Source organism: Phyllostomus hastatus, unplaced genomic scaffold, assembly GCF_019186645.2.
Source record: "Phyllostomus hastatus isolate PE091 unplaced genomic scaffold, TTU_PhHast_1.1 phas_scaffold_182, whole genome shotgun sequence".
Classification (NCBI taxonomy): Eukaryota; Metazoa; Chordata; class Mammalia; order Chiroptera; family Phyllostomidae; genus Phyllostomus; species Phyllostomus hastatus.
This window is the reverse complement of record NW_025334013.1, coordinates 5340811-5362475: the sequence shown is the minus strand read 5'-3', so window position 1 is coordinate 5362475 and position 21665 is coordinate 5340811. Positions and strand designations below refer to the sequence as shown.

At 61.7% G+C, this 21665-nt stretch overlaps 1 protein-coding gene across 2 annotated transcripts in view; it reads left to right on the top strand.

Annotated features, from left to right (window-relative positions):
• Positions 1-21665, top strand: part of CTNNBIP1 (catenin beta interacting protein 1) — a 43400-nt gene that overhangs the window by 19277 nt on the left and 2458 nt on the right. Inside the window, exons 1-4 of one of the 2 annotated variants that reach the window (XM_045859778.1) lie at positions 1888-1941; positions 2090-2174; positions 6864-6980; positions 7543-7633. In XM_045859778.1, the coding sequence (XP_045715734.1) occupies positions 6885-6980; positions 7543-7633 (187 nt within the window). In that variant the 5' untranslated portion in view covers positions 1888-1941; positions 2090-2174; positions 6864-6884. Of the gene's footprint in view, positions 1-1887; positions 1942-2089; positions 2175-6863; positions 6981-7542; positions 7634-21665 lie in introns of those variants that run through there. The other variant, XM_045859779.1, reaches the window with a different exon arrangement.

Below are 21665 nucleotides of genomic sequence, written 5' to 3'. Positions count from 1 at the left end.
TCTTACCTCTAGCAACAGTAACTAGTGTTTATCGAGAGCTCAAGAGCTCGCTGTGCACCAGGCCCTGAGCCTGGGGCTCTCCTCGAGTGCTATCTCGTTTCATTTTCAGCCAGCGCTTGAGGCCATGGTTGCCCCCCCCCCCACACACACACACACATCTGTAGACAAAGGGACTGAGCCTCAGGGATGAATGGGAAGGCTCCCAGTTGCCTGAAGTTTAACTCCTGGTCTTTTCCCTCCACGGCTCCCTGTCTCGGCTGATAGAAGCGCCCGCCTTCGGCCTCTCAGCCCGCACACCTGGGAGTCGCCCTCCCGTGCCCCTCCTCTTGCCTCCACTTCTCCCAGGGTTTCCTCCCTGGTCTCCCCACTCCTGCGCTCACCCCCTCAGCTTTCGAGTCGGGGGGGGGGGCGGGTGGCCCAGCTCCACCCCAAGTCAGACCGGGCCACAGTGGCTGCCCTTTCTCAGAGGTCAAGGTCGGGGTCTCACAGAGGCCTTCCTGCTGCTTCCCCCCTGCTTCCTTCCCCTCCAAGTCCTGAAAACGAAGTTCCTCTCTGCTCCTGGGCGGGGCCTGAGCCCTGTGAACCGCAGGAGGCTAATTGGCAGTTCTGGTGGGTTAAGAAGTTAAAGCCGCCCTGGCTGGCGTAGTGGATAGAGCACGGGCTGCGAACCAGAGCATCGCAGGTTCGATTCCCAGTCAGGGTACATGCCTGGGTTGCAGGCCATGACCCCCAGCAACCGCACATTGATGTTTCTCTCTCTCTTTCTCCTTCCCTTCCCTCTCTAAAAATAAATAAATAAAATCTAAAAAAAAAAAAAAGAAGTTAAAGCCCCTCGGAAGTTGGAGAAAGTTGTCTCTTTCCACCTCCTTTTGAAGGAATGTGGGGACTTTGGGTGGAGTCCTTGGCATTTGGGTGCTCTGACACCTAGAGGAATAAGAGAGCAGTTAATCACGGTGAACGTCTGTCCCCATGGCGGGGGGGGGGGGGCAGTCTGAGCCGGGAGGGGTGGCGGTGGGGCTGCTGGCTCACCTACCCCAGGCCGTCGCTAGTAGAGGGGATGCGCAGGGCAGGCGCCCGGAGGCCAGAGCCACTGTAGGGGAGGCTTTTGAAATCTCGTTTCCTATGGCAAACACTTTTTCCTCGGCCCCTGGGGTGAGCCAGCAGCCTTCTTTACACAAATTGCGGAAGACAGAGGGGTCCAAAGCTCCCCTCGGTCCCCTGCCTCCCTCGAGACAGGTTTCTCCTCGGGGATTACCCTCGGACCCCGGCCGTCACGGCGGGGCCGAGGGCTGGGAGGCCACCTTGAACCCCGGTGCTCCGCGGTCTGTGCGCCTCGGCCGAGCAGGTGATCAGGCAGCAGCCGGGTCTGCCCAGGTCTCCTCGGGGACCCACGCCTGCCTGCCCTGTGCTCCCGCCCCGGGCCTCCCTCTGTCCATGCTTCCAGTAAATCACCCCGCAGAGGTCCTGAGTGCTGTGGTCGTGCGGGGGGAGGCAAAAGCCAAGAAGGCAGCCTTCGGATTCCTGGAAGAGGCGTGTGTGGCACCGGCGGACTTGTGGCCAGGCCGGTGGGTTGTAAAACACCTGCAGCTGTGTCGTGTGCGTGTTAGTTTACGTTTACACGCACCGAGCACAGGCTGCGTGCACATCTGAGCACAGAGGAGGCGAGCGAGCGCCCGGGTACCTGCGCCTGGCTCCTGCCGGGCCTGGTGGGCGTGCCTGCTGGCGCAGGAGCGGGACGCGCCCGTCCGCTGTCCCGGCGGAGTGACTCACCCCGCTCCGCACCGTCTCCCAGCGCCGCTCTCCATTGGCCTCGGTGACTAACCCGAGGGGAGGGGGCGCGGGTGACCTGCTTCGGCCGGAAATGACAGGCGAGCCCAGCTGCAGTCAGCACCTTGCCCCAGAGGTGTTGGTGCAGGTTTCCCGGGCCGGCCGGACACACAGGTATTTCTGGACTGCGGCAGAGCCCGTTGCCGTAGCGCCCGGCCCGCGCTCCTGTACCTGTCAGCACGGGGCGTGTGCTCCCGGTGGGACTCGGGCAGTCCCGCGGGCCTCCTGGCTCCGCCCATGACCGTGTTCTGTGTTTCCACAGGGCCGCACCTTCCTATTTCTCCCCGGCCTCAGCCCGCCCGTCACAGTTGAGCACCTGTCTGCCTGAAGCTGATTTCCAGGAGCAGGTAAGGACCCCAGGGGAAGGGTGTCTGGCGACGTGGCCACAGAGCAGGGTCAGGGAGAGGCCTCGGGCACAGCCTCCCAGGCCGACGGCGAGGTCAGTGCGTCTCCCTCGCCCCTAATAGAGCTCGCGTCCGCAGATGGGTGGGTTCCCGCGGGGAAGGCAGCGGCCCTGCTGGCCGCTTCTGGTCTGTCAGGGCGTGTGCGGTCTCCGGATTAACACTTTGTAGAAGTTCTACGAATAGCACAGTTGTATTTGTACGCAGGGTAAACACTGTACAAACGCACGTTTCAGAATGTGAGCATTTAAAATGTATCACATTTTAAAAATGGACAAGACAAAAGACCCATGTTGGGACCCAGGGGGGTAAATGTGGCTTGTGTGGCTGCAGGCCCCCCCCGGCTGCCCAGCCGGGCCTGAGGTTACTCAGCGTTTTCCCAGCAGGTACAAGACTGCCCCCGTGTAAATGTGTGTTTTGATTTGTATGAATGTGGGTGTTCAAACAGCGTTAGCTTCACTTTGTAAGTGGAAGTGAGTGCAGGTGGCTGTGTGTGTTTGCACTGAGGGCCCCGCGTGCCTGGCCAAGGGAAGCCAGCTCCCGGCGCCGTTTGTCCGAGTGGGTGTGCGGGCCGCGGCTGCGCTCAGCGGGCTGCTTGTCCGGTGGTCACTCCGCACTGCCTCGCGTTCTTCCGAGGTGAGATCGGCTGCTTCCGGAGGGGCCTAGTGGTCGTGCTCGTGCTCGTAGGGTCAGGCCCCTGCAGAGATGCGCAGGGTGTCTCCCAGAGAACGCAGTGTGGGCTCTCAGGCCACGGGCCCGTTTGTCCCCTTCAGATCCGTCCCGGGGGTTGTGGGCCCCCTCCTCACTGTGCAGTACCAGCCCGCCTTGCTCTGCAGGAGCTGCAGGCTGGGAACCAGCAGGAGTGTGGGGGGGTCGGGGGAGGATACGCCCGCGTGTCTGCGGCGAATGCAGGTACCTCGGATTCCCTCCGTTGCATTTGTCCCAATCAGACGTGATTTCCTGGGATCGCCTGCACTTTTACCCGCAGCGCGATGTGCAGCCCCAGGCCTCTGCCCCTGCCGCTCACTCGGACGGTCGATCATTGTCTGCTTCTTTCCACGTCCTGCTTGCTCTTCAGCTCATCCGTGCCTGTCCCTAGTTGGCTTCCAGGGTGCTATGTCTCAAGAGAGGGAGCCAGGTTGTCTCCGGCTCGGGCCGTTAACACAGGTTTTCCTTTGGACTTAGAATGGAAACGCCACCACGTTGGGTGACGGGACCTTTATGGGCCTGGCGGGGGGACCACCACTGAGAAGCATCGTTACCTTTGGCCCTAATAGCTGGGGACAGGATGAACGGTTGGTGTGTTTGAATTAGTTGCAGTTTGGACTTAGGTCATCTAAACACATTTTAATGGAGACAACAAGGTCTTGATCCCTGCGGGGCAGAGTAAGCATTCTCAGACGAGGGTAATCTGGTGCTCGTCAGGATCGTGATGAAAATCTAACAGCGTGTTTGCTCAGACAGGCGGCAAATCCGAATGTACCTGAGCGCCCTCGTAGCGTACCAGCGACCGAAATGCCTGTCGTTTGGGTCACCACGATTTATTCTCTTCGACTGTTCATTTTCTCCCTTCTGACACCCTTGGTGCCAATTCTGTGGAGAAATTCTGTAAAGCAGCCGTGAAGCTCCAGCCCACCCAGATGGGAGCGTGAGGGTCAGAGGCGCGTTCACTGGCCACAGCTGCCCCAGCCCCCGCCCCAGCCCCTGCCCCTGCCCCTGCCCCCGCCCCTGCGCCCGCCTGGCCTCAGCCCCAGGTGTGCCCTCTGCCGGGAGGCAGGGCGGAATCGGCTCCGGTGGGAGCTGGAAGAACCCTAGGAGATCACCCTTTTTAGAAATGACAAGAATCTTCCCCGGAGCAAAAAGAAACAGATAAGCACCAGCCGGGGCTGGGAAAAGCGCGCTGACACGGGAGTGACCCGGCCCCAGAGACGCATTCCGGCACCCACAAAGCCCTGTGAGCCTCCCCCACCCCCCCCCCCAACCCTCGCCCTGCACTTAGTAACACCGTGTCAGAGAGGGAGGTTCCGGGGGGCAGGCTGCAGTGGTGGGAGATAATAGACGACACTGATCTGTTCGGGGCGCCGGGGGTGAGATGTTGGACAGAGCAAAACTCTGGAAAATAGGCCACGTGTGACATGACTCATGGGCATGCGTGCACACACACATCCCCGCTGGCTCTGGGCCTGCTCGTCCGCTGGAGGACGCCTGGCTGTCCCGGAAGCACAGCGAGGAAGGGGCTCCCAGCTCCCGGGACATGCAGCGTCCTGGAGAGTCAGTCGGGCCCCTGGGTGAACGGCTAGATCCTGCTCTGGGACCTTCGGGGCGGGCGAGGGCCTGAGCCAGACGGGAGGAGGTTGCCAGTGGCGCACTGGTTCTTTGGTTTCTAGCGACACCTAGTGGCTGGTCACTTGTCTTCCACACTGTCAGGAGGAGAGAGCAATGGCCACAGGGCAGAACGGGAAGGTTCTGCTCCTGGAAGCCCTAGCTCCCAGTCTGGAGGCCTCAGGGAGCATTTCAGATGCCGTCCGGAGAATGCAACAGCGCAGATGCACGCAGCACTTGGGAGCCGGGGTCCTTCGGGCGCTCAGTCTGGTTCCGGAGGCTGGTTAGGCCCTTCGGTCCCTTTTAGCATGGTGACATTTGGCCCTGACCAGGTGTGGGTGTTGTGGGGATGAGTATAGTCTCGGTGCTGCATTCAGCCCGTGGGGCCGGCCTCCCGGTCAGGCCGGGAAGAGGCAGCAGCCAGCGCTCCAGTGCGGTGCCTTTAGGAAACTGGGACAGGCCAGGGCTGCGTGGCCGAGAGGGCAAGGGCCGAGGGGGTGGTGCCCGCGCGCTGCCGCAGCCTGGAGAGGCTTCCTGGGGAGGCGTCTTCGAGTGAGACGAAGGATGAGAAGGATCTAGTTCCAGAGTCAGAGGACACCCGGTGCAAAGGCTGCTGGGAAAAGAGCTTCTCGGCATGTTCTAGAAACAGACAGGGCCAGGAAGGCAGAGCAGCAAGGGGAGGAGTGAGGAGGGGGAGCAGGCTGGCCGTGCGGGCCTCGTGGGGTCCTGGAGAGACTGTGCAGTGCACTGGGGGAGAGGGGGTAGGCAAAGCAGGGAGTGGGGCCCTGTGTCCTGGCCTTTCTTAGAGATCCTTCTGGTGGGGTGGGGGTGGCAAGTGGGGGGCAGCGAGAAGAGGCCAGTGTGAGGAGCGAAGCCCCCAGAACCGAGCTTTCCCACCCAGCTGTGCTAGGGGTCAAGGCTGTCCCCCGCACTCCGCGCACCCGGCCCTGGGGTGTCCGGGCTGCCTCCCGTCCAGGAGCAGTCTTGAGGCACCTTCCCGCCCTTGCCCTGGTACCAGTCGTTAGTTAGACCCTTTTCTGCTCCCGGAGGAGGGAACAGGGGTAGACGGTAGACCAGGGAGCCTGGGGCTCTGGTGGCAGAAGGGAAGGCCCTGAAAAGGGCCCACGTCACATCAGGCATAGAGCTGCTACTTAAGCCCCAACCTGCCGGCTGCTGGCCTACTGTGTGGGCTGTTAGGGCCAGGGCCTCTGTTAGGCTACGGGGACCAAGCCGTTGACAGGGGTCCAACAAGGAAGCTACAGGTCGGGGTTCTGGTGCATTCCTGAGGCTGCACCGAGAGCTGCCCAACCCCCACCCCCCCACCCCCCCGAGGACAGCCACCCCGCCTGGGAGAGCCTGCTGGTCCGGGGCTTGCCGGACCCCGAGGGATGGATGGTGTGGGGAGTATTCTCGGCCCACCAGCCCAGTTCCCTCGGTCCTCGGAGCGGAGCTCCTTGGCACCAGGGCCGCTGAGGCTCCACCCCCACCAGCTGCTGCGTTATTTCTGACTCATCCAGGAGTTACAAATATGTAATCTAAATCCCTCCACGCCTGGCTTCCTCTCCACCGGCTCCTCCCAGAGGGGAAACCCTGGGACTTCTCTCCGGGGACCTTGCTGCAGGTGGGGTCCCCGCTGCACCTGGGCACAGCTTCGGCCGCGGGAGCCACCCTCTGACGGACGGGGTGGGCCTTGGGGGGGGGGTGGCTCGGCAGGGAGCGTGGACGGGTGCCTCGGACCCACCGCCCTGGGCCCCCCTGTCCCCATCGAGGGACTCCTTGGAGCCCAGCCCAGGAGCCGGCCTCTTGAACTCGTCAGGGGCTTTGGCTGCGGGTGCTGCCTTGGGGTTTGGGGGCTGGGTGCTGATCTCGCAGTTTCTCCAGCAGAGGCCCTGGCCAGCTGCCTCTGACCGATCACACCACTTCTGCTCCTTGGGAGAGTTGCTTGCTTTGAAAATCTGGGACACTTGGGGGTCGTGCAGCACATTGCTTGTGGCCCATCGCAGGAGCCTCGCGGTGGGGGTGGCCGGAAGGTAGAGCCGGCCAGCAGGCCAGGTCGGCTCCGTCTCCCTGGGCCTGGCAGCTCTTTGCCCAGAGGGGGCGCCGGTGCCCGCTGTAGGTCCAGGGCTCAGTCTGGTTGGGGTGAGAGGGGATGAGGAGAAGCAGGCACCTCACCCCCAGCTCTGGGCTCTCGGAAGCGAGACCCTACAGCACGGTGGGCTGCCTGGCAGCGCCCCCCCCCCCGCCCCCCAGCCCCGTGTCTCCATCTGGCTTGTGCTGCCCTGACGCCCGCTCATGTCTCTGCTCGCTCCGCAGGATCCCAGAGCTGGCCAGGGGATGAACCGCGAGGGGGCTCCCGGGAAGAGTCCGGAGGAGATGTACATTCAGCAGAAGGTCCGGGTGCTGCTCATGCTGAGGAAGATGGGGTCAAACGTGAGTGCCTGTGGGGCGCGGAGCCACAGCCCCCCAGGGAGGGTGCCCCGTGCGGGCAGAGCAGAGGCTGTAGCCGCTGCCCATAGCAGCTGCGGCCAGGGAGGGGGATGCTGAGCCTGCGCTTTGGCTCTGTGGCTGGGGCACAGGGTATGAGTTCGGTACGTGAGTCCCAGGGGCACTGGGGGGACAGCCTTCCTACCTCCGGGCGGGGGGGCGGGGGGTGAGTTCTGAGGCCCGACCTCCCCCCCTTCTGTTCTCCCAGCCGAGTCTCCTCTCCCAGGGCGGGTCCGAGGGGCAGCGGATGCTCAGGGGCACTTCCCCCAGCAGGGCCTGCGCCCGCCTGCTAGCCCTGTGCTGCCCGTGAGTCCAGCCTCGGGTCTGCTCTGAGTGGCAAGGACCCCGTGGGCCGTTTCCCGGGTGGAAGGGGTGCTCGCTCTGTGACCGAGGGGTCAAATCTCCAGGGAGCAGAGGAGGAGGCGCCTCTTGGGGATGGAGCAGGCCTCCACAGGTGCCTTCAGAAGTGATGGTCCGCCCCTCACCTGCAGCTCTCTCGCCCTTGCAGCTGACGGCCAGCGAGGAGGAGTTCCTGCGCACCTACGCGGGGGTCGTCAACAGCCAGCTGAGCCAGCTGCCGCAGCACTCCATCGACCAGGGTGAGTCCGCGCCCTGCGGCCAGCCACGCCCTTCCCAGGAGCAGGGCTGCAGCCCTCCTCGATGGGGGTCCGTGAGAGACGAGGAGGGGCCACAGCCCCCTCCCACCCTCGGACCTGAGCCCTAGGCCGTGGCTACATCAAGCCAGGGGGCCCTGGGAGCCTCCTGCCTGGTCTCAGTCTGGTGGGATCCCTCTCTAGGCCTGGGGGAGGCAAGAAATGGAGGCATCCGGAGGCCTGGTCACTACAGAGGCTCTGATTGTTGCATTGCTCAGCCTTTGGCCTGCCCCCTGCCCCCCAGCACCCTGTGCAGGGCTAGCGAACCTGGCCTTGTGTGCTAGGCCTGGCCCGGGGACAGGCTACACAGTGGCTGGGGTGCTCCTGGCTGTGCCCAGAGGGGAGGCCTTCTGTGTGCCCTTGGGAGTTATTTCTTTTTTTGGGGTGTCTTCACCCAGTCACAGTAGTGGTGGTGGGTGGCATTTGCATGTATTATCTGGTGCATGTGCTAAGTGCTCGATACATTTCGTTTAATTGTAGCTAGCTACTCTGTATTGCTTGCAGTAAACTGGCAAGGAAATGGGGATTCAGATGCAACAAGTTACTGCCCTTGGTCAGGCAGCCAGTTACCAGGGGTGCAGGGTGCAGACCTGTGCAGGGCTCGTCACTGTGTGTTCTGGAGCGGCCGAGGCTGCTGGGGATCCTCCTCCCTGGAAGGCTTATCCTGAACCTTTAGCCCGGTTTCCCGACCAGCACCTTCTAGCTACTTTCTCTTCTTGTCGCGCTTAGTTTGAACCACTGGCCGTGAAATAGCGTGGGCACGTCGGCTGGGCGGGGGCTCCGCGGGCAGAGTGCGGGGGGTACGTGTGCCCATCCTCCAGGCCAAGGGGAAGAGCGGGTCTGACCCACGGGGCTGCTTGTCTTGAAGTTGCCCTTGTTCTCCTGGATGTCACAGGGCTCTGCCCTGGCGCGGCGCCCAGTTCCCAAGCCCTGACGCTGGGTGTGACCGGGCCTGTGCACCTAACTCAGCAGAACCGTCCAGGACGTCCCAGCGGCTCAACAGCTGCTCGCCATTGGGCGGCCTGTCCTGTGCCGGCTGCCCTGTGGGCGGAGCTGGGAAGGAGATGGGGGGTGTGCGGTTGGCCCCTGCCCCCTCCTGGTGTGTTTTCCGGGCGCACACTTCTCTCCCCAAGCTAACCTGGATTTCTAGCCCAGGCCCCTCTCCCCAGATGCTGAACCATCTTTCCCCAAAACCCTCACGATTCTGAGTCTCTGGGACCTTACCTGTCCTCCCACCCTGGTCTGGGGTCACTGAGTTAACCTGAATTTGAGCTGGGGGAGGCTACGGGGTATGGGGGTGGGGTAAGAACACCTCCAGTCGAATGCTCTTAATGGAAAAATCAAGAGAAGCTGGACAACCACATGTCAGCATAGAAGACAGCACAGACACCCCTCCCCCACACTCATGCATGTGTGTGTGCAGAAAAAAAAAAAAGCTGAAGGCAAATACACAGGCTGTTCATAGAAAATTTTGATAGAGAGTAAAACTGTATAAGGGACTTCCATTTTCCAAGTCACATACTTTTGTTAAACTGATTTTTTTTACATCGCATACCCATTTCTTTTGTAATAAGAGAAGTTTCAAGAAGTATTTGTATGAGAACTCTTTATCTTACTCGACTAAAGCAACAATTGAGACTAAAAATGAGCTCTTCCTAGTGGTTTGAGGAGGTCACGGTGACCTCACCTGGCCTGAAACCGCGGAGCAGTCGGGAGTGAGTCACAGCTGTATGGGTGGGACCGTCTGGGCCCCAGAGTCTGGGCCCTTCTGAGTGCGGGGCATCCCCGGGCCAGCCAGGCCGGCCTCACGCACACCCCTCCCCTCCCCCCGGGAAGCAGGCTTTTGGCGCTGACCCTGGAGCCTGGGGAGCCCCCGTGGGCAGGCCGGTGGCAGGTGCGGTTCTCCACTGCTGGGTGCCTTGCAGGCTGCCCCTCACCTGCACCGCCACCCCACGGGAAGGCGTGCTCTGATGAAAGCCCCATGAATCCCTGTGGACCCTGAGCTGGAGAGGGGCGGGCGGCTGAGCCTGGGAGAGCTTCACGCGCACGCTGTTATTCTTTGTGGGCCCGGAGGTGCCACAAACAAACACACAAGAACAGCCAAAGAGCAACTGGTCTGGTGCAGGTATAAACCCAAGGGCAGAACCTTACATTTCTGTCCAAGTGACTGTCAGCTAAAATTCTAGTCTACCTACTTGTCCGTTGGCAGAGCCGACCTCAACTGATGCCACAGGGCACGCTGCTGTCAGAGGCTCCAGTGCTGCCCAGGTGGCAAGAGCCCTGGCTCACTGCTTCCAGTGCAGGGGGCCCCAGCACGCAAGACCCCCAAAGGCCTGGGAGCAGAAGCCTGGTGTGAGTGCCTCCTGCCACGAGGTGGCGCTGTCTCTCAGCATATGCCCCACACTCCCTAGGGGTGCCTGCAACCTATTGCTGTTCCAGCTCCCCCCGGCAGGGGGCCTGAGGCCACCCCACCAGTGGATGAGTGCTTGCTTTGACCTTGGGGCCCCGCCCACAACCTCCAGACCCGCGTGCACTTCCTCTCTGGGGTATCCCTCACCCACTGCGTTCTGACGCCTCACCCTGCACCCTATCTCCCGGCCTCCTTCATTCCCACTCTGCCCTTGGCGAACTTGTGTCCAGAATCTGCTGGGCCCTGGCCCGTGGGCGTGGCCCCGGGGGGGTCACTGAACGGTTCCTGCAGAGGGCCCCAGCGGCACCCCGGTACTGAACTGAACGGCGGGCGTGCTTCCCGGAACCCCTGCTTTTCGCCCCTTGTCTTGCATGATGCACACACCTCTCTGTCTCCCCTAAATTTCCACCTCTCAGTGCTCTTCCCCCTTGTGAGCGGCCCCTTTCCCTTCATCACGCTGGCCTCCCCCACCTTGGACGCTCGGTCTCACCCACTATCTCTGGGAGCTCACCTGCGCAGTGACTTCGGCAGGTGCGCACTCGCAGCCCAGCCCCCGCTGCCGCCCCCAGAGCTCCGTGGGCAGCGCTGTGACCTCACACCGAGGTCTGGCACTCAGCAGCCCCAGGGACTCAACCTTCCTCGTCTGCATCCTCTGCCGCGACGCACGTGCCACCCGAGCACCCCGTGTCCTCCTCTCGTCCCCACGTATCTAGTTAGTACCGAGCCCTCGGATCCTCCTGCCTAGTGCTCCTGGGCTCTGCTGCGTCTTCCATTGCGGTGGGAACCCCCGCTGCGGTCTGGGCCCTGGGCTCGGCTTGGCTCTTGTCTCCGTTGCTGCAACAGCTGCTCACCGGCGCCCTGACTCCTTACCTGCCCCTGCAGCCCACTTTCCACCCACAGCCAGGGGGACTTCGGAAGGCCACATCCGCAGGTCTCTTCCCGAGTCAAACCCTTTCAGTGGCTCTCTTCTGCTTCGGGATAAAATCCAGGCCCCTTAGCATGAGAGCAAGGCCCCCTGCCCACCTGCAACACCACCACCTCAAGCACCAGGAACAGCCACGGTGAATGGCGTTTAGCTCCTGCCTCGGGCCATGCATGCTCGCACCTTCCTGCCCCCGCATGGGGCTCCCCTGCCTCCGCAGGCCAGGCGCTCCTGTAATTCCCACCACGCACGTGCCTCGGCAGCGGCGCCGCCGCTGCCACACTGTCTCCCGTTCTGTCTCCTGACCGGCTCTGAGCTCCTCGAGCCTGGGACCGCGGCTCCCCTCCTCGTCTTCATGGGGCCCAGGGAGGCAGAACTGCGGAGCCGACCCTCTGAGCACCCTCCCCAGGCCCCTGAGGGCGGCCAGGCAGAGCTGACTTGGACCCCAGGGAGAAGGCCTGGCTGCAGCTTCCCAAGCCGGCGGGAGGGAAGGTTCGTCTCTGCCTGTCGCCAGGGCCCCCCTCCCCGTCACTCACACAAGCTGACCCTTTGTCCTGGCCTCGAAATAAGGCGCAGTCATCGGAGAAAACCGGGGGGTGGGGGAGAGAGAAACCGCCGAGAAGCTCAGGGACTGGATCCTGGCGCGTGACTGTGATCTCTGCTACCTCTGGTTACATTTCCTGGCCGCCCTTGAAACATGTGCACCTGGTTCCATCGTGAGGTCGGGACCATATACTAGAAACATCTTGCTCTCCATCTTAACATCCTTTTTTTTTTTTTTACTTACGATAATTTTACAATGTTCTTAAATAATTTTCGAGAAAACATTTTAGCAATTACAGAATATGAAACCATATGGCTCTGCCATATAGATATATATATTAATTTTTTTTTACCAATCCTTTATTGTTCCACACTTGTCTCTCATTTTCGCTGTGAATCACGGTGACAGCAGACGTCCACCGAGGTCCTCCTCTGAGCCCGGTTTCTTGCCGAGCATCTTCCCGGCGGACCCTCGCGCCAGGCCTGCGAGGCGGGCGCTGTCCGGGCCCACATTCAGGGCGAGACCGCAGGCCGGAGTGGCTAAGGGATGAGCCAAAGGCTGAGTGACAGAGCCCGTCGGTGTGGGGCCCGGCCGGGCAGGCCGCGGGTTGCACGCCCTGTGTGTAACTCTTCGCTGGCTTTCAGATAAACTCTAGGAGTGGCTCGCAGGCCGTGCGCATTTTTAAGCAAAGCAGTGCTTCACCTGACCAACAGGCGGGACTTGGGCAGTTAACGTGGAATTTCAGGAGGGCACAGAAAAAATGGGGAAGCGTTTAGTACTGCTGTTGTTTTGGGCCCTGTGGCGTCTTCGAAAGGTGCCGGTTCTCCGAGAGCACTGGTGTCCTCCTGCCCCGACACTGCACAGGGGACAGGGCACCCAGCCAGTGCCAGTGCCAGGTCCCCAGTGCACTTCGAAGAGGCCCCCCTATAGCTAGTCACCTGCAGAACTGTCGTCCTTGTGCGGTGCTCTGTATAGGCCCTCGTCCGGGTGTTCCGGGGCTGTCAGAGACCGTCCAGACATGGCCCGTTTTGCTAAGGAAGCTCCTGTCTCTTCTCTTCCCCGCTGCTTGGCCTGGGAGCCGTGTTACTGGCTCGGTGGCGCCACCCGCCTGTCCTGGCCTCCGCCTGATCACACCGTTCTGGAGGAGACTTTCCAGGGAAGGTCCCCAGCCTGGAGCTGCCAGCTGGGCTCTCTCAGGGCTCTGCTGGCTTTGCCCCTCGGAAGCCGAGGCTGCTGGCTTACAGCGTGCTGCCAGAGAGCCCAAAATAGGCCCTTTGGTCTCGGGGCTGCCCCGGAACCCTGGTGAAGTAGCTGTGGCCACGGGCAAAGCAGCAGGGAGCCCGCAGCTCCCGGGGAGTGGCCCACCCGTGGCACTTGACAGCCAATCGTCCCACGGGGCCCTCTCGGCGGCGGCTCTCCGCGGAGGTGCTGGCACCATCCTGTCCATTCTGCAGCCAGCGCGGCTCCTGGAGCCCTCTTGGACGCCCTTCCGTCCTCCCACTTCCTCCGCGCAGTCCTCCCCGGCCCCCTTCGGGCCGTCGCAGCCCCTCCTCTGGCTCCTGCAGCGTGTCCCCAATCACACATTACGTCCGGACTCCCCGCGGGGCCAGGGTCTGCGCCGTGTCCAGCTTCGGGCACAGAGCGGGGGTTTGCTGGACCCGTGCGGGGGCCGAGGCTTCTCCCAGAGGCCCCCGCGGTGACAGACGGGCCCCGGAATGCTGGGCAGGCCCCGGGAGGGTCCCACTCCGCGGGATGGGAAGCTCATCTTCTTTAACTGTAATCAACGCTTACAGGAGAATTACCTGTAACCTAAAAACTTAAAAACTGAACCAGAAAAAAATTCACGTATACCTTGAATCCAGCTGGAAAATCAACCAGAAAGACTGGGTGTGTGATAACTCGGATCACAGAAAAGAAACGGCGACCCAGAAAGGGGGAGGAATGTGCTGAGGCACAGGCTCAGCTCCGCGTCTGGTCCCGGCCCTGGAAGGGCCGCGTCGACCTTCCTCGGCCACTGTAAGGGGTCCCTTGTCCAGGACTGGGAACAGGCGCCTCCCAGCCCCCATGCAGCCTCCGGACACCCTGGGGGAGGCCGTCCTCGGCCCCCCCGACGAGAGAGCGCCCAGGGGCCGCTCTCCCGGCGATGGGACACATCGGCCCTCAGATCTGAGCCCCAGGCCTGGCGCCGGGTGACAGCCCCGCCCCGGAGCTGCCGGTGCGGCAGGGTGGACGCAGGGACAGATGTGTGGAGAACTTTGGGCGCACGGGTCACGGGAGACTGGTCGATCCCGAGAGAAGAGAAACTCGCCCGGGAACCCGCAGGCAGACGTGCCGTTTGCCTGGGCTGGGAGGACGCGTGGGGGTGGGGGTGTGGATGTGGGAAACCCGGGGTGCCGGGGGGTGGGGGGCCGTCCCAGGCCGAGGGAGCCCCTGGGGCTCCCCCAGCCTGCGCCAGTGTTGAGTGCCTGCATGTCCCCCTGGCGTGGCAGTTGCCGGGTGGGTGGTAGGCAGCTGGAAAGGCAGATGGGCTCCGGATGCAGTTTATTCTGAAGTCTGCAAGGGGTTACCGTGGGCCTGAAGGGGGCGAGAGCCAGGTCAGTTGTCATCACTGAGAGTGAGCGCTGGGGAGAGGTCGGGGGCCAGAGGGCGAGGCAGGGAGACAGCTGGAAGGTCACAGTGAGGTCACGTGCATTCCAGAGGTGGGTCACTCAGGACAGACAACCTCCTGGTGGGTGGACACTGGGGATGGGATTTGAGACCAGGGTCCCAGTGGGTGAGGAAGAAAGGGGAGCACTGAGGGGGAGGAGCCGGTGGGTGTCCACGAGGGGTGGGAGCACGGTCGGAGCTTGGGTGCGAGGCAGGAGGAGACAGGACTGGGTGTGGGTGTCGGTGTGGCGTGGAGAGGGGCTGGTGGCGCAGTGGGAGGAGGCCGGGGAGCTCGGTGCCCAAGACAGCGGGAGGACGGGAGGGTCCGCAGGGTCACCCTCAGGACTCCCTGACTTGTCCTGAAGAGGTCCGTGGTGGCTTTTCCCAAAACAGTTTCTGGGGAGACCCGAGGAAGCAGAAGCGGGGTGTCTTTCAGGACGCTGGCCCAGGGGGACAACAGCTCCAGCTCGGGGGTGGGGAGCGGGACCAAGGGGCGGTTTGCAGCATCGAGTTCTCAGGGTGTGGAGGGCCACGGACGACCACTCTGGAGTCACCGAGGGCACTGGTCACACGTGAAGACTCCTGGGCCCCACCCCAGCCCCGCAGAGTCAGACAGCCCAGGAATCTGCGTTCGAAAGAACCCGCAAGTGGTTCTGATGTCCGCTAGAGTATGGGAACGTGCCAGGACTCTGAAGACCTGGTCACCCCGGGCCCCTGGAGGGATCCCCCCCCCCCCGACACCTCCCAAACCCTGCCCCTTTCCCGCTCAGCTGCACTCTCTGGTCTAGGGGAGCGTACGTTGTGGGAGACCAGAGAATCGGAGTGAGGACAACAGGCACCTCACTCGCCTGGTAAGACAGACCTCAGAGGCGGGTGGTGTGCTGGGCTCCGGGTACAGAGTGTAGGAGGGGGCGATACGGGATTGGGGGAGCGGGTCCGGGACCAGAGAAGACCGGGTGTGGTAGCACCCACTGAGCTGTGACCCCAGGAGATGCCGTTTGCGATGCTTTGTGTGGTGGGCGCTGCCCTCGGTGCTGAGACAGGCAGGGTCGCTGGGACTCATCGTGGTTTGTGGATGGAGAAACAGAGGCAGGCGGGCGGGCAGGACCCCTGCATCCCACACTGGGCGTGGTCAGGCCCAGAGTCCGGCTCGGGGTACCGGCATCCACAGAGGCAGCCCAAGTCCAGGGAGGGCCTTCAGCGGCCAGTCAGGGGGCCCCACGGCCTGCTGGGAGCCGGCTGCACGCTCTGCCTGCGGGCCTCGCCTTCCGGCAGCCTGGGTGCCTGGTGACCGTTGTCAGCCGGGAGGCCAGTGGGTGCCACCAGGAGCAAGCCTGGAGGCCTGCCTTGGCTGTGAAGACCTTGGTGGATCAAAGCTGCTGTCCCCATGGCAACCGGTGTCCTGCTGTCTCTGGGTAAATCCATCCCCCCCGGGAACTTTGGGCATCAGAGCCGAGACATGGAACCCCAGGCTCCTAGGCTGCGGCTGCTAAAAGCGGTGATGCCACCCAGCGCTGGGCGTTCGTCTGGGGGGACGCCTAGTCCAGGGCGGCGCTCCAGTCTCGTCTCCTTCGGGGCAGCGCTCCCCCTTGGCACAGTGTCCGAGACCTGCTTCTCCAGGGGCCCTGCCGCCTGGCTCACCACCCCCCCCCCGCCGCCCCCCCCCCCCTCGCCCGGAGCTGGCAGCTGCGTCGCTGCGGTTTCGCGCAGCCGGGTAGCAGACACTAGCTGGTATAGCCAATGACAGTGACAATGAGGCCACTGGGTGAAGAGGCGCCACCACCCAAATCATGTGGTCACATGCTCGTGTTTCCTCTCCAGCCCTCGGCCTTGGGCGTGGAGGGTGTCCGGGCCTGGCGGGCCGGCTCCCCTGGATGGCTGTGAGCGCTTAGCCAGAGTTAATGCCCTTCCCCATCTCCTGCCTCCAGTGCGGTGGGGGTCTGGAGGCTGGGGCTTCCCGCTGTACCTCTGAGTTTCTGCGCCCCGGTGGTTTACCCTCTTTGGGAAGGTGTTGGGCCCCTTGGGAGAGCAGGTCGGGAGATCCCTGCGCCTGCACGGCTGGCCCCAGAGTAGCTCTGGGAAGTCCTGCCCAGCGAGGGGCGAGGGGGTTTCAGGGAGCCCCCTGTCGCCAGAGTGTGGGGTCCTGGGGTGGGGCTGGGCTTAGAGGAGCCGTGGCTCCAGATTGGCTGATGCGGGCGCCCCCAGCCATGGCAGGTGCCACTTCTGGGAGTAACCCCACTTCTGGGAGTAACCCCGCATCTGCGGGCGAGGGCTGGAGACTCTGCGAGACTTTCCCGGCCAGGTCTGAGAAACGGACCGAGAGCGCCCTCACTCCATCCACCCTGCGGCCTCAGGGCCCCGGCCGCCTCCCTGTCCCTCTTACTGTTCTTTTCCGCCCACCATCTCTGGCCCAGCTATAACCGTGCGGCGGATGAAAGTACATCTGACAATTCCAGAAACAGAGCGAGGTGACGTGAAAGACCTTTTTGGAAAGACGTTAACTTAGAGCCTCAAATGCCGAGAGTGACTGGGCAGGTGCTGGGGGTTGCATCTCGTGCCTGGGGGGCTTCCTCCAAACCACGCTGCCCCCTGCGCCCCTGCACCTCGGAGGGAGCCGGGCGTCCTGGCGGCGACATGGAGGCTCCCTACGGCCGCCTGGACGTGGGCGGGGCCAAGGGTGGCCCTGCCCTGTGCGGCCTGTGCTGGGCCTTCCCTGCCGCTGTTGTGAATTCACCCGGAGCTTGCGCACGGGCCAGTGACCCCATTGTCTGGCTCCCGCCCCCAGCTAGGGGCCAGCTTCCCTTTCTAAGCTCCTGCATAGTTGTCATTTTTCCCTCCCCAGTCTCTTGCCTGGACTCTGTGAACGGGGCCCAGCCTGCGCTGGGCGTGGGCGGGGACGGCCCGCAGGGGGCCCTGCCTTGGCGTGGAGCTGCCCCTCGCCAGCGCCTCGGCCCCCGGCTTTCCACGGCGGGCGAGCCTGGCCCAGGGAGGTGTCTGGCAGGCAGCGGGCCAGGGCAGGGCATGGGGACCGGGACAGGCGTCTGGGGGCGGGGCTGCCCCCAGGGTGGCATTCTGGGCTCCGTGCTGTTTCCTCCAAGGCACCCTAGGGCTGCTGTGATGTTGTGTCTGCCCCGTGCCGGGTCTTGGTTCTCTTCTGACAGGGGTGGGCGGATCGGCCCGGTCTCTGGCAGGAGGCCTGAGCAGCCACAGTGCTGGGGCGACTGGAAGTCACTCGCTCCCTCTCCTGAGGGAGTGGCAGTGGCAGTGCAGGCGTGGACTCGGGGCCTGTGTCCAGCCCGCCTCTGCCGCTGAGGCACGGAGCTGCCTTCTGTCTCTGAGCTTACAGGGTCCCCAACAGCGGCTCGTCCTGTGTCCCGGGGACTTTCCCTGGCGCTATGAACATGTGAGCGTGCAAGACAGAGCCCCTGGTCCTATGGAACCTATGGAATGTTCTTTCCAGCGGGGAAACGAGGTCACGTCAACACGTCACTCTGGGGTCATGGTGAGCGAACTGAGGCTGGCTGCCGTGGCCCGGCTGACGGGAGGCACCGCTTCGGCAGTGGTGGTCGGGTGGGGGGGCCCCTGGGGGTGGTTTGCAGAGACTGGCACGAAGGACAAGAGCTGTGGGACAGGCTCGGGGAAGAGCCTTGAGGCAGAGGAAGCTGCAAGTGCCAAGGCCCTGAGGTGCAAGTCCTCGTGCCTGGAGGCCGGCCAGGAGCCCCCATGGTGGGAGGGGGTGGAGCCGGGGGAGGGGTGGGGGCTGTGCAGGCGGTCCAGGGTCCAGAGGCCAGGTCCCGCTGAGCCTTGCAGGCCCCCGTGTGTAGAGCTGGAGTTGACTCCGCATAGAATGAGATGTCTGGTGATGAGATGCCTGTGGAGAGTTTGAGCAAAGGCACGGCAAGTCTGGCCTGTGCTTTTAAGAACTTCCTTCTGACTGCTGTGTGGAAATGGACCGTCGGGGCGCCCACGGGGAGGTCCAGGAACCGGGGGTTCCAGAAGCTGGTGGGGGATGGGGGTGTGGACCGGGGTGAGGGTGGGGAAACGGCGATGATGTACGGTATTCCGGATCTACTTTACATGCAGAGTCAGTAAGACTGGCTGACGTGTTGTGTGTGGAGGGGGTGGGGCGGGAGTGGGGCGATCGGGAAGACCCCAGGGTTTTGACCTGAGCCTCGAGGAGAGAAGGGAGGGGCAGTCAGCTGGGGTGGGAAGGCTGTGGGTGGGGCAGGCGCTGCGGCGCTGGCCCCTTGCCATTTCCACCAGCGGTGGAGGGTTCCGATCGCTCCACGCCCTTGCCGATGCCTGTCACTGTCTCTTGGTTTGCTTCCCGCCACCCTAGTGGGTGGGAAGTGGGGCGTCCCCCTCCCCCCCCGTGGTCCGGGGTTGCATTTCCACGCCGACGAGTGATCCTGTGCTTGCTGGCCACTCAGATGTCGTCTCCGGAGGGATGTCTGTTCAGGTTCTTTGCTCATTTCCAAAATTCGGTGGTTTCACTTTTTATAATTACTGAGTTTTTATTTAAAGTTTCAGGCACCAGCCCGTCACCGGATACATGCACTGCACACATTTTCCCCCGTTCCGAGGGCCGCCTTTCCACTCTCTTTCTAGTTCCCCGTAGAGCACAGGAAGTTCCTGACTTGGATGGAGCCCAGACTATCTGGTGCTTTACTGCGTTACTTGTGCTTTGAGTATCCTATCTAAGAAACCTCTTCCTGGCTGACCCAAGGTCATGGACATTCACTCCTGTGTTTTCTTCAAGGGTGCTGTCACACTGGCTCGTGTATCTAGGTCCCTGGGGCATTTTCAGGTAACTTTTTCATACGGTGTGAGCGAGGGGTCCAGTTTTGTGCTGTACACGAGAGTATCTGGTCGTCCCAGCGCCGCTTGTCCACCTCTGTCCCGCTGGTGGACACCCTTGTCCAAACCCGACTGGCATGGATGGAGGGGGTCATTTCCGAACTCTCACTTCCGTTCTGTCCATCTGCACGTGCGTCTGTCCTCGTGTCCTCATGCCACGTCCTCCTGTCCTCGGTCTTGTTGACCGTAGCGTCACAGTACCTTTTTTAAAGACTTTATTCATTCAGTTTTAGAGAGAGGGGAAGGGCGGCAGCAATAGAGGGAGAGAAACATCCATGTGCGAGAGAAACATCGATCAGTTGCCTCTCCACGTGCTCCCAGCCGGGGACCTGGCCTGCAGCCCAGGCGGGTGCCCCAAGTGGGAATCACCTGGTGACCTTTGGGTTTGTGGGGCGATGCCCCGCCCACTGAGCCACACTCATCGGGCTTTGTAGTGAGTGTTGAACCCCAAAAGGGTGAATCCAACTTTGTCCTTTCTCGTGGTTGTTTGGGCAATTCTGGATCCTAGAGTCTCCATGTGAATTTTAGGAACAGCTTGTCAATTTTTGCAAAAAAAGAAAAAAAAGGATAGCTGAGATTTTGATGGGGATTGTTTTGGATTTTTTTTCAGCAATGTTTTGAACAACAATGTTTTATATATTTTAGAGTACAAATTTTGTACATTTGTTAAATTTATTTCTACTAAATTTGTTTTTTTAAGATTTTATTTATTTTTAGAGAGGGGAAGGGAGGGAGAAAAAGAGAGAATCAGTGTGTCGTTGCCTCTCACATGGCCCCCACTGGGGACCTGGCCTGCAACCCAGGCATGTGCCCTGACTGGGAATCGAACCTGTGATGCTTTAGTTCGCAGCCTGAGCTCAATCCACTGAGCTACGCCAGCCAGGTAAATTTGTTGTTTTTGATGCTACTGTAAGTAAAGTTGTTGTTTTTTTTAGTTTATTTTCAGATTGTTCATTGGTAGTATATAGAAATACAAATAATTTTTGTATATTGATCCTATACTATGTAACTTTAACTTGTGTATTAGTTCTAATAGTTTTTTTAAGATGTATTTATTTATTTTTAGAGAGGGAAGGGAGGGAGATAGAGAGAGAAATATCAATGTGCGGTTGCTGGGGGCCGTGGCCTGCAACCCTGGCATGTACCCTGGCTGGGAATCGAACCTGCGATACTTTGGTTCACAGCCCATGCTCAATCCACTGAGCTACACCAGCCAGGGCTAGTTCTAGTAGTTTTTTTATTGGATTCCTTAGGATTTTCTGTAGTTGAGACCCGGGTCATCTACAAATGTAGTTTTTCTCCTTCCTTTCCAATTTGCGTGCCTTTTATTTCTTTCTCTTGCCGGACTGCCCTGGACAGAACCGTCAGCACAGTGCTGAGTGGGAATGTGAGAGCTCAGGCATCCTCTTCCCCTTCCTGCCCTTGAAGGGGAAGGACGCCCGGTCTCTCGTCACGAAGTGTGGTCACGGCTGTGGCTCCTGGTGAATGCCCTCGCCCAGACTGAGGAAGTCCCTTCCATTCCCGCTGTACTGGAGGTTTTCACCATGGAGAGCTGTTGGATTTTGTCAGATGTGTGTTCTGTGTCTTTTCAGATAGTTACGTGGTTTTCGTCCCTTTTTCTGTTCATTAATTGATTTCCTGATGTTAAACCAACCTTGCATTCCTGGGACACATCCCATTGGTCGGTCCGAGTGTGTCGTGATTTCCAGGTGCTGCCTCTTCCAGGTTGCTGGTGTGTTTTTCTGTATTTTCGCGCGTCATGGGTGCTACGAGCATCTGTATTCATAAGAGATGCGGGCCTGTGGTTTGTCCTCTTGTGATGTGTTTGCCAGGTGCCGGCTCCTTGTGTCTTCTGCTGTGTTAGCGAGCACGGGCAGGACAGACGGACGGACCAGCTCCCCTCCTCCTGCACTCGCCCACGCCCAGTGGACGGGCGGCAGAACTCTGCACCGAGTCCAGACAGTGGGCGCAGGAGGACTCGTGGGTGCGCCCAGCCTCGCTGTGACGCGGGAGCGGAAACCCAGGTGGCTGCCTGGAGGCGGGGGCCAGGCCTCTGGCCTCTGTGCTGCATCCTCCTGTTCTGAGCCCCACAATGCCACGACAGTGAGGGCACCCACGGGGGACACCCCGTGCTGGCCTCGAAAGGACAAGGAGGGACCGGGGCCGCCGCCCTCTGAGTTCCCTCCTGGCTCTCAGCCCCAGCAGTTTGACTCATGATGACGAGCACAGTGGCCCAGCCCCCGGGAGGCAGCCGGCCCAGATGCCTTGGAGACCAGGAGAGGAGAGGGGTGTCCTGGCCCAGAGGCCCGCTGGGTTCGTGGCCAGGCCCGTGGGGAAGGATGGGTGTCAGGTGTCGGCTGCCAGTGTGCAGGCTAGGTCAGAGAAGGCTCTGGAAGGGCCTCCCCACTCTCGGGCCCCACAGGAACGCAGATCCCTGTGTTGAGGCCCGGAAGCCAGCAGGGCCCTTTAGGGGCTGCACGGGCAGCAGCTCTGCGGGCCCTTCCCATGCACGGCTCTGCACGCAGCCGAGTGGGCGGCTCTGTGAATGAGAGCCATGGATTCCCAGCCTCCCCTACCCCGGCCGGGGATGCAGCCACCA